The sequence below is a fragment of the Salmo trutta genome, chromosome 23 (genome assembly GCF_901001165.1).
Source record: "Salmo trutta chromosome 23, fSalTru1.1, whole genome shotgun sequence".
In the NCBI taxonomy this organism is placed as follows: Eukaryota; Metazoa; Chordata; class Actinopteri; order Salmoniformes; family Salmonidae; genus Salmo; species Salmo trutta.
The window spans coordinates 25,655,129-25,669,340 of NC_042979.1; the positions used below are offsets into that span (position 1 = coordinate 25,655,129).

At 44.4% G+C, this 14,212-nt stretch overlaps 1 protein-coding gene across 1 annotated transcript in view; it reads right to left on the reverse strand.

Moving 5' to 3' along the window:
• LOC115159666 (voltage-dependent N-type calcium channel subunit alpha-1B) overlaps positions 1-14,212 on the reverse strand; it is a 254,642-nt gene that overhangs the window by 9,113 nt on the left and 231,317 nt on the right. Inside the window, exons 40-50 of the mRNA XM_029709608.1 lie at positions 13,507-13,598; positions 13,146-13,296; positions 12,902-13,029; positions 9,618-9,714; positions 7,160-7,265; positions 6,571-6,678; positions 5,616-5,776; positions 5,041-5,204; positions 4,743-4,872; positions 4,507-4,617; positions 3,235-3,273 (exon numbers count right to left, since the gene is read on the reverse strand). Of these exons, the coding sequence (XP_029565468.1) occupies positions 3,235-3,273; positions 4,507-4,617; positions 4,743-4,872; positions 5,041-5,204; positions 5,616-5,776; positions 6,571-6,678; positions 7,160-7,265; positions 9,618-9,714; positions 12,902-13,029; positions 13,146-13,296; positions 13,507-13,598 (1,287 nt within the window). The remainder of the gene's footprint in view (positions 1-3,234; positions 3,274-4,506; positions 4,618-4,742; positions 4,873-5,040; positions 5,205-5,615; positions 5,777-6,570; positions 6,679-7,159; positions 7,266-9,617; positions 9,715-12,901; positions 13,030-13,145; positions 13,297-13,506; positions 13,599-14,212) is intronic.

Genomic DNA, 14,212 nt, shown 5'->3' on the forward strand with positions numbered 1-14,212 from the left:
GGGTGTTGACATTTCCCATGATATATTACACACCTTGACAAGCTCTGATTTTTCTGTGTTTGAAAGAAGCTTGATTAACATGGCAAAAGACAACATGATGAACTTTAAGACTGCTGGAAATGAATGAACAGCTTCTATCAATGTGGTCCATTAGTAGTAAGTACATAATTACAGTTATTTCTAAAACACTTCAATACTGAACATCAGGGTGATACTGCAGTTGCTTAATAGGAAATGTCTCCACCCTGCCAGATTCTTATCTGACCGAATAGCTCTGCCTGTACTGGAGGTACAGTAACTGAGCTGATAGCCTGGAACACTAACTACGTTATCACCCCCTCTGTTGGTCACAGCCTGGGGGACTCCCTGCCATAGTTGACCCATAACGCTGAGTAGTCTCCTGGAAAAAGCATGTGAGTATTCCCAATATAAAAGTCCAATTCAATTTCCAGTTCTAAGTTTAGTTCTTACTTCATTGTTGAATCGGTATCGCCACAAGTCAACTGACAGATATTATAGATCATAACCAAATTGATTATTGAGGTATACACTCTGTTGTGCTTGTTCCAAGAGTTCCTATCACACAGTCCAATTAGCTTCAGTCAGTGGATTGTTCAACAACAACAACATATGGAAATAAAGAGAGAACAGTACAGTCATTTCAGTAGGAGAGTAGGAAAATAGCAGTCGCTGCATACATTAAAACATTAACACACCACCCACTGAAACAACACAAACACAAATTCTCACAAATATCAAATGATGTCACTTCATGGCAAGGAAGCAGAAAATGGCGTACCATGTATGTATGTGGGGAACTTTCAAAGTACTAAAACACTGAACAATATTCGTACTGTGGGTGACGTGGCTCTTGAATACTCACACCAATATGGGCTTTAACTAATGTCTAAAGAGTGTCAGACAGATAGTGATCAATGCTCCCTCTAATTTTTTTAGGCACTGAGCAAATTTCAGGTCTGCTGAGCGTAAACTTTGTGAAAACATTGTGAAATTGTGAAAATTCCTTCGTAACTTCCGGCGTGTCCTTACTGTGAACACAGGCTGTACCCACTTTAAGTTAGTTTTAACAGTGGCCAAGTAGGCTACTGTGGCCATTTGATCATAATGTAGGCCTACCAGAGTGGCCTACCATCAAAAACAATGGAGAAAATGCATCCTATAACATTTTAACATGGAAATAGCTGTATTATTATTCAGCCTACAGTAGCAGCCAATGTGTGGTGTTCAATGTAGGAGTTTTGAAAAAAAACATACAGGGCTTGACATTAACCTGTTTATCCACTTATCCTTTAGACAAGGAGGTGACTGAAAATGTTGTGTTATTTGATGCAAGAAACCATTTTACAATATAAAATGCATTATTATTCCCATACCACGAAAATATGCTCCCCTCTGCCTATTGGCTACTTCAAGCCTATCTCAAAATACAACACTGCTCCTTTAAGACCAAAAAAAGCTCTTTACCTGACTCACTTTTCAAAGATGTCTAGAAATGTATATGTTTAAGAAGCAATCACTCCTCTATTACTGACTACAAATGATCTATAACTGGGTTAATAACTCACTAACTAGCAATGGATATGAACAAATGTGCAGATCCATATATGGCAATGGCCTATTCGCATATAGACCTACTGCAGCTCTGATTGGTTTTGTCACACCGGTCTGTGTAGAGTATGAGCTGAGTCGTGCGTGTCAATGCAATAGAATCCTACTCCGATGCGTTCTGCCTACAACAAAAGCTCTTGCATAGTTTGTTTTGTTTCGGTATGTTGCATTAAAAGTGGCTAATATTGCGTTGATTCAATCACAATTGCCACAGTAAAGAGAAATGTTGATAGTGTTAACAGGGAAAACTCTAGAACAATGGTCACCAACCTTTTCTGAGTCGATCACTTTGACTCAAAATGCAAGCTGAGATCTACCGCTCAGATTTTCTTTTAACATGACTTTACCGCATATTGGCTTTGGTTGAATTGCCCTGCCAGTGCAATGTTGTTCGGGCCATTTTTTAAAATTATATTTCAACATTTGAGGTAGGCTATATGATCCCACCGGTAATAGATCCGTTGTTGTATTACTTGTGAGGCACAGCTGAGTGAGTGTACATTTAAATAATTTGCTTTTTATTTTACTGGGCTGATGGTGCCTGCATCTGATGGTCAGTCTCAGCAGAGGGAGAGAGCAGAAGACTGAGGGTCCGCCTCTCAACATACCTCATCTCTCCCTTTCCTCCACTGACACTGACCCAAAAGGGACACTACCGTTCCAGCTGATAGCCAAACTCAAGTCGTACCACATTATTTCTGCCTCATGGACAAATTCATGTTATTCCTATGAACAGAGAAAGTGAAATATTCCTCGATATTAAAAAAGACCCAAGCCGCTAATAATAACAACAACGCAAGCCTATAGATACACGTTCCTACTCATTCATTACTGCTGCACCGCTTGTTGTAGCGCTGAGTGGAAATAGGAAGAACGTGCATTTTATGGCTGATAAAAGTGTTGAATACAAAGTGTTGACAGTGCTGAGTAAGAACTTAAACATGAACTCACTCATAAAAACAGCAGCTCTTTGCTGTATTCGTTGACAGTCTCTCTCTAGTCATGTATTGAAATCTCACAGTATCAACTTTCCTGCTACTTTATTGAAAACATGATAATCTGAGCCATTCGATTGGCCAGCGGTAAGCCTATAGGGCACTTGATTTGATCTCCGGGCCTGCCGGAAAGGCAGTTTGCACCTTCAATCACATGAAATGGTTCAATATGGCAACAGTTCGCCTACCCGGAGCGCGGGGCAGCTGAATCGGGTGCACCTAACGCCAACAGCCCCATACGAATGAAAAAAAAATAGGAACACAAGGCTTTATCATTTTTTTTTACAGAAATGTTTGGAGATGGACTAGGAATGCCTTAGAGATCGACCAGTCGATGGTGACCACTGCTCTAAAACGTTGAGTGAAGTTCAAACTCATGCTTCTCTCAGTGGGCTGATCATTTCTTCTGCACGGTAGTCCTGGGGGAGCTGCGCGCCCGCAGTTTAGAGGGAACATTGATGCTGAGTGTGTGAACTGTGGAATGGAGGGAGCACAGAGGCAAACAGAGTTGGAAAAAGAAGAATGAGAGAGAAAGGGAAAGAGAGAGATATATAGAAAGCGATATATAGAAAAAGAGAGAGAGAAAGAGAGGCGGAACAGGTGTACATACTGCCAGGTAGGTTCCAGGTAGGTGACGAGGAGGGTTCCGCTATTAGACAGGAGGGAGGTGGGCACAACATTAGCTATGGGAGTCAAGAGGAGGAGAGGATGGCAGGAATGGGAGTGGATGGAGAGACAGGAAGACAGACTGACAGCAAAGCGAGACAGACAGGATTCATATGGTTAGACGTGTGAACCAATCACACAGCTGGAAAGAAGGGTTCGGAAAAAGTATTCAAGAGGGAAGAAACCAGGACTCCATTTACCACAGGAGCTGGGAAAAAAATATGAAAATAAAAAGACAGAACATGAATGTCAGTAAAACAAATTTGGGACACTAACTATATCCATAATGGATATAATAACATTTGTGTGAAAAACTAAATCAGGCAAATTGGTCAACAAAATATGTGGAAATGGATTTCAACATTTCTAAACAGCAAGGTGATGATTGGGCATAGTTGAAATAAGGTTTTATGCAATTCCCTACAGACTTTTCCACCTGAACTTTTCGGGGAGAGAGATATTTGCATATTAGATTATTGAGTAAATTATATTACACAATGTGGCCATCAGATTATCATCAGTTGTTTAAAACATGAATATTTTATCTTGTGTAGAATGCAAAATACTCGTTCACTGTGTTGCTGGGGACATGGCTCTACATTCAGATTTGTTGAGGAAATATTATAGTGAGATGTCACATAAGGTCTACATAACAAATGGCACCCTATTCCCTATATAGTGCACTAGTTTTGACCAGAGTCATATGGGCCCTGGTCAAAAGTGGTATACTGTATAGGGAATAGGGTGCCATTTGGGATTCACACAAGGTCAGCAGGATGACTTGATGGGCACTGACAGACAGCGTCTCTGCTTTAGTTAGCCTGTGGCTGCTTTCACTAATTAATTTCTACCTACCTTTATCTTGTTTCCTTCTTCTACTCAATCTTACTGTATGTTCCTTTTCACTTCTACTGCTTCCCTCACTCCCTTCCTCTCTATGTATCATAGTAATATCATCATCAAGTACTACTGACTGTATGACAAATAATTATTTCATGCCGTCAACTGAGTATTAACTGTGTTGTACGAACCCTAACCTGTATAATATTTACTACTGTACAACTAGAATTGCACTACTGTTGACATTGTCCTATTTGTAGAATCAATGCCCTTTGATTTGTGCAGGCACCATGTTGGCAGCCCTAGCGGGTCTTGGTTGGGTCCTATGTGAGAGAGTATAGGGGTACAGTAAGGCGGTGAGTGAGGAAGGACTTACATAGTACTGGGAGTCCAGTCTTGGCATGGAGGCTGCTCTGCCATGGCCATCCAGTCCAGAGTAGCCCCCTAAATCAGCACCGTTCTCCACCTGCCTCATCTCCACTGATTCCTGAAACAACACACAGTAGGCAATTTAGGAAAAGTTTGCAACCACTAGTTGTGGGTACCAGAGGTTTAAGAGTGAATGGTTGCTTGCATATTTCCCATCTTTGGTATAATATATGTACTAAATACCTGAGGTTTGTTGTAGTAGGGCACGTCCTCTGACTGGCCCCTCTGTAGAATCCTTTTTCTACTGCTGGACCGCTGGCCCTCCTGAGACAGTTGTTCTCCTGACTCTTTTATGGGACTTCTAGTACTTGGTCTGAGGTTACACACACACACACACACACACCCATATTAGATTACATTATTAGTCAACATGATGTGCTACGTCTACCTGCTTTACTACATGTGTACAGTATTTGAATGTTAATCCATTGATATTCATGACTGTATGTCTGCTAAGAAAACCCCATGGGTGGGCACTCACACTGCATCCCCATTAGTTAGAGAGGTGGTGGATGGCAGGGGCTCTGGCTGAGACTCTGGTTCAGGTTGGGAGGATGGCAGGGGATTGGCTCTGGAGACTGTTGTCCCCTCCTCCTGCATATGGGTCATGGGCATGGGGCGGAAGAAGGCTGGGCCCTTATTATTCTTCAGGAGACACAGAGAGAGGAGAAAATAATCAAGTGACGTTACGAATGCATTAAATTCCATCCCATTTCTAGTCCTTCATCTGTCACAGTAGTGACAAATTCAATGGATTTGGAGCCTAAAACTCGCTACTAATTTGGCCCTAAAAGAACACCATAGGGCCCAATGCCTTTTGTCTGTATGGGAAGATTTATCTCAGGAACATCCATGAGAGTCAGTCCCATGCATGAGTGCATTTTTGAGGCCCATAGATGTGGATAGAGGGCTCACTTGCCACAAAGCCTGTTTTAGCATGGGAAGCGCCATTGACAACTTTTACTATTTTGAAGAAGTGTAGATAGCCCTCAATGGCACTGCCCATGCTGTCATAGCAGCAATTATGGCAAAGATTAGCCCTCTATACAATCCTACCTTAATTGTCCCTGTGAAGTCCAGTCCCAGTTGCTGTTCCAGTCTCTTGGCCCGGTTCTGCTTGTAGTAGTCAAAGATCATGAGGGCAGCGTAGACCTTCCCCACTGTCAGCTCTCGGTTTACAACCGCAAAGGGGCAAAGAAGCTCATTGAACTCATCATCTGAAAGGAGAGAAGGAAGAAGGTGAGAAGGAAGGAGGTGAGAAGGAAGGAGGTGAGAAGGAAGGAGGTGAGAAGGAAGAAGGAGAAATAAGAAAGTGAGAAGGAAGAAGGTGAGAAGGAAGGAGGAGTGAAGGAAGAAGGGGAGAAGGAAGGAGGTGAGAAGGAAGAAGGAGAAATAAGAAAGTGAGAAGGAAGAAGGTGAGAAGGAAGAAGGAGAGAAGGAAGGAGGGGAGAAGGAGAGAAGGAAGAACGAGAGAAGGAAGGAGAGAGTAGTGGAGAAAGGTTGAAGCACTAGTTGTCTTCTCTCCACAACCAGTAGATGGCATCGGAGGAGACAGAATGAGGGTGAGTGTACTGTTGTCAGGCCGTGTGTGTGTATGTGTGTGTGTGTACATATAGCTCCCACATACACAGTGTAGACGGAACAAGCAGTAAAAAGAGAAAGTAGAAATGAGTAGAAAGCCTGGCATTTGAGTCTACACACTCCCTCGAGGGATGACTGGTCTTTGGTGAAGCTCAGTGCTCTGACGATTATTTCCTGTATTTTCTGTCTCTCTAAGTTCTTTCTCACTTCTTTCTCTCTATTGCTCTGCATTTCAGTTTCTCACTCACACCCTTTAACACACACACACACACACACACACACACACACACACACACACACACACACACACACACACACACACACACACACACACACACACACACACACACACACACACACACACACACACACACACACACACACACACACACACACACACACACACACACACACTACCAGCTTGGCTTACTTTTATATGGTGTGACCAGCAGGTCGACAGTCTTCTGAGGCAGGTTGGGCCAGACTCTGGAGATCTCTTTCCTCAGGTCAGCGTCACACAGACGCTGGGCCAGGACTCCTGATTAGAGACAAACGCCTAGGTCACATCACATTTATCCACACTCATTCATCAGCACCACAAACTAATGTCCCACACATCCCCATCAGGGCCAATATGTATCAAGCATCTCAAAGTAGAGTGCTGATCTATGATCAGGTCCCCCCCGTCCATGTAAGTTCATAAATTTGATCTAAATTTGATCCGGTCAGCATTTCTACTGTTGATGCTTGATACATATGGCCCTGGACCGAGCAGGATGGGTTTATTAGGCCACCACCCTCTTCTTTGAATGATGACACAATATTATTGTGATTTCTGTAAGTAAACAAAATGAGTACCTTTTTTTATATATTATTTATATATATATACACACACACTTTTTAATTTATTTTTTACTTGATTTATGTTTTGTATTTATTCGTATTTGCCATATTCCCATTCTACTACTGTGGTTGGAGTGTGTTTGTGTGTAGAGGTGGTTAGGTTAAAGGTCACTGACCAGATGCCAGTTTGATCTCCAGAGCAGTGCGGATGAGCGCCATCAGAGTGGACGTGAAGTGCACCGTGTTGTCATCGGCAATGGGCATGTTCATCTTAACCAATCGCTAAGGAGAATAGAAACCATGGTGAGGGCCCATTAGAACACCCATGTTAGGATCAATAGCTCTTTAGGGTTCTGTGTGCTGGCTGTAGAGTCTGAAACTGTCCTAATATGGACACCGTACATACAGAATGAATTGATATGTTTCACTTGAGAGTGAGCGTGGACTTCTAACAGTCAGTGGATTCGCTTAGTTTCAGTCCAGCACACAGAAGAGCTTTCAAGGAACACAACAACACAATACATCCCAGAGAGGAAAGAGAACATTCAGCGCAACACACCATGCAAATGGTAACGTGAGAGTGAGACTATGGGTCAATGTTTGAGATGGACATTGAGGGGGACATGCCCAACAAATCAATGTAATGTGTATTAGGACTCCTCAGAGAAATGCATGGTGAGTTCATCATCTTATGGACTCAGAGTAAAAAAATGACAAGTGACAGAAAAGTGACTTAATAGCAATTTAATAGAAACTATGAGTGGTGTGGATGAAGTGGAGTGTAGTTAGTCCTTTTCTGAATTCAGTAACCACAAAATGAGAGAACCAGTTCACATGTCAGCATGAATCCAAGGCAAGCCCTGGAGTAGTATGTTTTAGTACTGCTATGAAAGGATGAATGAATGAAGCCATGTCTGTGTTATGGGCCCACACTCCTCCTAGCCTCCTTTCATTGTGAGAAGACTAGCAGAGTAGAGTGATAGGTTGCATCCCAAATGGCACACTACACCCTATATAGTGCACTACCTTTGACTAGGGCCCATAGGGCTCTGGGCAAAACTAGTACAATATATAGGGAATAGACTGCCAAATGAGACTCAGACATAGTGACATACATGCATGTAGAGCTTGATGCAGGGCTAATGGGGAGGCAGAATGAGGATGCAAAAACATGCAGAGACTTGGAAGGACGGATCCTATTGTCTTCAAGCCAAGCGGAGGAGAATCGCAGACGTGAGACGTGTGTGTGTGTGTGTGTGTGCGCGTGCGTGCGAGCCTCCCTTGAGCTCAAGAGAGCGTACTTCCATGCGGGAGCTGTTACAATACAGAAGGAGAAGAGGAGAGGGGGAAGAGGAGTGGAGGGCCTGACATGTCATGTAGTGCCCACTAGAGAGACAGGAAAACCACAGACATGTGAGACCATCACCAAAACATACAAATACTGTATATACACATATAGGTACACACATACTGTCAAAAACACACGAACGAACGAACGCACACACACACACACACACACACACACACACACACACACACACACACACACACACACACACACACACACACACACACACACACACACACACACACACACACACACACACACACAAAGTGGAGTTAGGTAGATGAGAGGAAGGAAAAATCCCAACACGGAGGACAAGAAAGGTAATTTAGTAGGGATTGTGAAGCTCCGCTCAGAGCCAGTTGAAAACAGAGGGGGACAGAGATACACAGGTACCTCTGTTCATTAGGGAGGGAGTTGAGTGAGATGCATTTTCCACAACAGCAAAGAAAGGGAGGAAGAATGAAAAAAAGAGATGAAAAAAGCATTTTAAAAGGCTAGCCTCGCTCCAGTGTGCCATGTCTCCCTCTCATTTCTCCCTGTTGATTAATCTCTCAAAAGCAGGAGTTATATTTCGAGAAGCCACACACGTCAGACCCAACTAGTTGCTTGGCAGACGCTTTTATCCAGGGTACGGCTAGGTCTGTTTTAACAATGATTCATCTAGACAGCTGTGTACATGCTGGAACCACTCACAGTGGTAAACGCCTGAGTACTGAACAATCGTTACCTTGGTCCACAATACAAGCTCTCTAAATGCTGCCACACAACACAGAACAGCCCATAGAGTATAGACTCAGGCAGAATGGAGAAGACTAGAGGGGAAAGGTTGTGTTTTTAATTGTATTACTCTTCTATAGGACTAATTAAAGGGGAATTACGCCACTTTTTAACCTCGTATTCATTACATATTTTTATGTGAAACGGCACGTTTGTTATACAGTGATTTTTCAAAACCTGCAAGGAGTTTCTAGCTAACTTCATGTTAATAATGTGGCTTGTGTTAACTGTCAGTCTTCATTTCTTCTCAGTTGAACAGAATGAAAACCTAGTTTAAAAACAAAACAAGTCTAAATGGCCAGACGGAGAAATGAGCACAGTAAACACCAAACGCCGAGAGAGGGCAGAAGAGAACATCAAAAACAGACAGAAAGAGCAACAACAAGGACTCTACAACAGCACAGCAGGAAGTGGCTGTGACAGACTGATAGAAGCCGGGAGAGATACAGGGCAGGTGGAAGTGAGTGACAGGGGTGAGAGGAAGACTGCTGGGGGAAGGGGGGGTCTACCTTGTAGGCGATTCTGGGCGGGCATTTCTTTCCCAAACCCAGCGGAGGGGACATGTGACGGAGCATCTCGTACATAGCGAGGTAGGTCATACGGCCACTTCACAGGGGGAGAAGTCACAGGAGGAGTTCACAGGGGTCAGAGAGAGGGTTGGATGAATCCAGGTAAGGTAGGAGGAGGGGGCAGGGGGAGTTAGAAATTACCAAAAGAAGATGGTTAAACAGAAGAGAAAATGACAAAAACAGAAATCTGTGTTATTTTAGATTTCCAGGGTAGTGGATTCCGGGGCGGGATTCCATCTCTGTCCTGCTTGAGACTGGGATGGATCACAGGGGTTGGACAGGAAGAGGGTGGGGTGTTTTCTGGGAATTCAGATGGCAAAATCATGAGGTTGGATTGATCATGATGTATATATAGTATGTACATGTTTATGTATGTATGCTCAGGGCAAGGTTGCAGCTTCACTGTTCAGATGTCTTCTGTTCCTGCATGCTCCGAGACATCAGCGATAACCAAATTGAACAGTCTCCCGGGCCTACTCTGAGAAAACCATATAGGCCTACTGCATACTGCATTCAGTATGGTGAAAACAGAGATGATAATGAAGCCTGGTCAGTATACTGTAATGAGACTTACATCGTGGCATTGTTTTCCATTAGTTGCCATGGTTACCCACCAGCTGGTTTGTATGGGAGGTATGTGTGTGTGGGTGTGGGTGTGTGTGGTTGAATCTCTGGCACTAGGAGTCATTCACATTCATTCACTCTCCACTTCAACCTCATCCCTTTATGATTAAGGGGTGTGTGGGGTTGCAAACCTTGTAGGCCACCCTATTAGGACACTTCTTCCCTAAGCCGAGAGGAGGCGAGATAAAACGCAACAATTTGTACATATCCTGATAGCATATCCTTTCGCTGTAAAAGACAAGACAGGTTAGAGGAGGTTAGGACACAAACACAACCATTTCCAATGACTTAACATGTATATCCTCCATTGTGTGCAGTCATGGTCATTGAATAAAGCCCACCTGTAGATATGGTGCAGATATACACAGAGTATAGAAAACATGAACTCTTTCCACGACAGACACTGACCAGGTGAATACAGGGGGTACAACTCAATATTAGGAAGGTGTTCCTAATGTTTGGTATACTCAGTGTATAAATAACAAGCTTGCTTATCTATAGTTATACTTGACTACAGGGTTACTGAGAGGTTATAAGTCTGTGTCCCAAATGTAACCCTATAGCCTATAAAGTGCAAAGGCCCAGAGTGGCATTGGGGACATTTAGGACTTCTCACCCTGCTGCATCTCAGAGTTCCAGTATTTCTCAATGGGTCTGATAAATATACTGCTCAAAAAAATAAAGGGAACACTTAAACAACACATCCTAGATCTGAATGAAAGAAATAATCTTATTAAATACTTTTTTTTTTTACATAGTTGAATGTGCTGGAGTCACACTCAAAATTAAAGTGGAAAACCACACTACAGGCTGATCCAACTTTGATGTAATGTCCTTAAAACAAGTCAAAATGAGACTCAGTAGTGTGTGTGGCCTCCACGTGCCTATATGACCTCCCTACAACGCCTGGGCATGCTCCTGATGAGGTGGCGGATGGTCTCCTGAGGGATCTCCTCCCAGACCTGGACTAAAGCATCCGCCAACTCCTGGACAGTCTGTGGTGCAACGTGGCGTTGGTGGATGGAGCGAGACATGATGTCCCAGATGTGCTCAATTGGATTCAGGTCTGGGGAACGGGCGGGCCAGTCCATAGCATCAATGCCTTCCTCTTGCAGGAACTGCTGACACACTCCAGCCACATGAGGTCTAGCATTAGGAGGAACCCAGGGCCAACCGCACCAGCATATGGTCTCACAAGGGGTCTGAGGATCTCATCTCGGTACCTAATGGCAGTCAGGCTACCTCTGGCGAGCACATGGAGGGCTGTGCGGCCCCCCAAAGAAATGCCAACCCACACCATGACTGACCCACCGCCAAACCGGTCATGCTGGAGGATGTTGCAGGCAGCAGAACGTTCTCCACGGCGTCTCCAGACTCTGTCACGTCTGTCACGTGCTCAGTGTAAACCTGCTTTCATCTGTGAAGAGCACAGGGCGCCAGTGGCAAATTTGCCAATCTTGGTGTTCTCTGGCAAATGCCAAACGTCCTGCATGGTGTTGGGCTGTAAGCACAACCCCCACCTGTGGACGTCGGGCCCTCATACCACCCTCATGGAGTCTGTTTCTGACCGTTTGAGCAGACACATGCACATTTGTGGCCTGCTGGAGGTCATTTTGCAGGGCTCTGGCAGTGCTCCTCCTGCTCCTCCTTGCACAAAGGCGGAGGTAGCGGTCCTGCTGCTGGGTTGTTGAACTCCTACGGCCTCCTCCATGTCACCTGATGTACTGGCCTGTCTCCTGGTAGCGCCTCCATGCTCTGGACACTACGCTGACAGACACAGCAAACCTTCTTGCCACAGCTCGCATTGATGTGCCATCCTGGATGAGCTGCACTACCTGAGTCACTTGTGTGGGTTGTAGACTCCGTCTCATGCTACCACTAGAGTGAAAGCACCGCCAGCATTCAAAAGTGACCAAAACATCAGCCAGGAAGCATAGGAACTGAGAAGTGGTCTGTGGTCCCCACCTGCAGAACCACTCCTTTATTGGGGGTGTCTTGCGAATTGCCTATAATTTCCACCTGTTGTCTATTCCATTTGCACAACAGCATGTGAAATTTATTGTCAATCAGTGTTACTTCCTAAGTGGACAGTTTGATTTCACAGAAGTGTGATTGACTTGGAGTTACATTGTGTTGTTTAAGTGTTCCCTTTATTTTTTTGAGCAGTGTACTTTTGAAAAGAGCTGAGATGTGTTGTGTGATTTAAATCGTTTCTTCCCCCTCCACAATGAAAGAATGAGAGGAGCTTCAGGGTCGTCACGGAGAGCCTAGCGGATGGCGAGCAGAGATGAGCGGAGCGGAACCATGGACTTACATTAGTCTGTCTCTGAGGCCCTAGTCGGCACTCCAGGCGCCGGCTTAACGTCACTCAGCCCCACTAAAACGGGATCCCTTCCTGCCCGTCAATCGTTGTCAAACGTTACAGAGTCATCCCACTGGAACTTAGAGACATCTTTGATTTGTCACCGACTATTTGCTATACCCTTCACTATGACACTTCATCTCCCTCCCTTCACCTCTTCACTCCTGAACCTAAAACTGACGGTGTCTTGACTCGGGGGGGGAATCTAATCACCTGGAGGAGGATTAAAGACACCTACCAGGCAGCAGGGTCGTACTCGGCCCAAACACGGATGAATTCGTCCAGGTGGTGAGGCCCCAGGATAGAGGCGTCTCTGGTCAGGTACTCAAAGTTGTCCATGATGACCGCCACAAACAGATTGAGCATCTGGAGGAAGGGAGAGGGAGGTGGACAGGTGAATGGTCCTTTCTTGCTGATCATTGGTCAATCATTGGACATTGGTCATCCTGATTGGTCATTCATTTGTGATGGCCCATACTGACCAGAAAGGAGCAGAGGAAGATGAAGGAGACAAAGTAGAAATAAGCAAAGTCACTGCCGCACTCCTTCCCTCCGGACCCTGACAGCTTATCACATGGACGGTTACTCAGACACGACAGCATGATCTCATGCCACGCCTCACCTGTTGCACTCCTGCAAAGGGACACACACACACACACATACACAAACAAACACATGCAATGTAAGCACTGTATATCCATCATTGGACACTGTATATCTACCACAAACACCACCATGAGCATAAGGAAATACACGGCTATTGTATTACATTATACTGCAATAGAAAGAATAGAAAGATATGTGAAAAAAGGTCTAAAATGGAGAATGTGGAGGCATGGTTACCTGAACAGAAGCATCAGAGCCTGGAAGAAGGTCTGGAAGTTGTTGTGGTGATTGATGGCTGATTCCTCATTCAGCTCAATGTTTCCAAACACCTGAAGGAAGCAGAAAGGGCCAGCATGGCAGTTAGAGGGATTCCCTGTATGTTATCTATAGGTATGTCCCAAATGGAACCCCATTCCCTATATAGTGCACTATCTTTGACCAGAGTCCTATGGGTTCTGGTCAAAAGTAGTGCACTATGTAGGGAATAGGGTGCCATTTGGGACACACATTGTGCGAGTTAGAAATAGGGAAGTGATTTGTATAAGAAAGTGATCCCAGGAGCTAGTGTTGATTGTATCAGCCTTTGCAGGATCCGATACGATGCAATATAATGCTATCGCCAAAAAACACATTAGCCACGAATCATTACTTTTCTCAAATCCTACCAGAGTAGGCAGAAGACTGTGTGTGTGTGTCAACACATTACCACCACCATACTTGACCACTGGTATGAGTTTTTTTACTGTGGAATGTAGTGTTGGGTTTTTGCCAGACATAACTGTAGCCATGTCATCCAAAAAGTAAAATTATGTTGGCCAAAAAGCACCTGGATGATCGTCAAGACTCCTGGAAGAATGTTGGACAGATGAGTCAGAAGTGGAACTTTTAGGATGACATGGGTCCCATTATGTCTGAGGAAAACCCAACACTGTATTCCACAGTA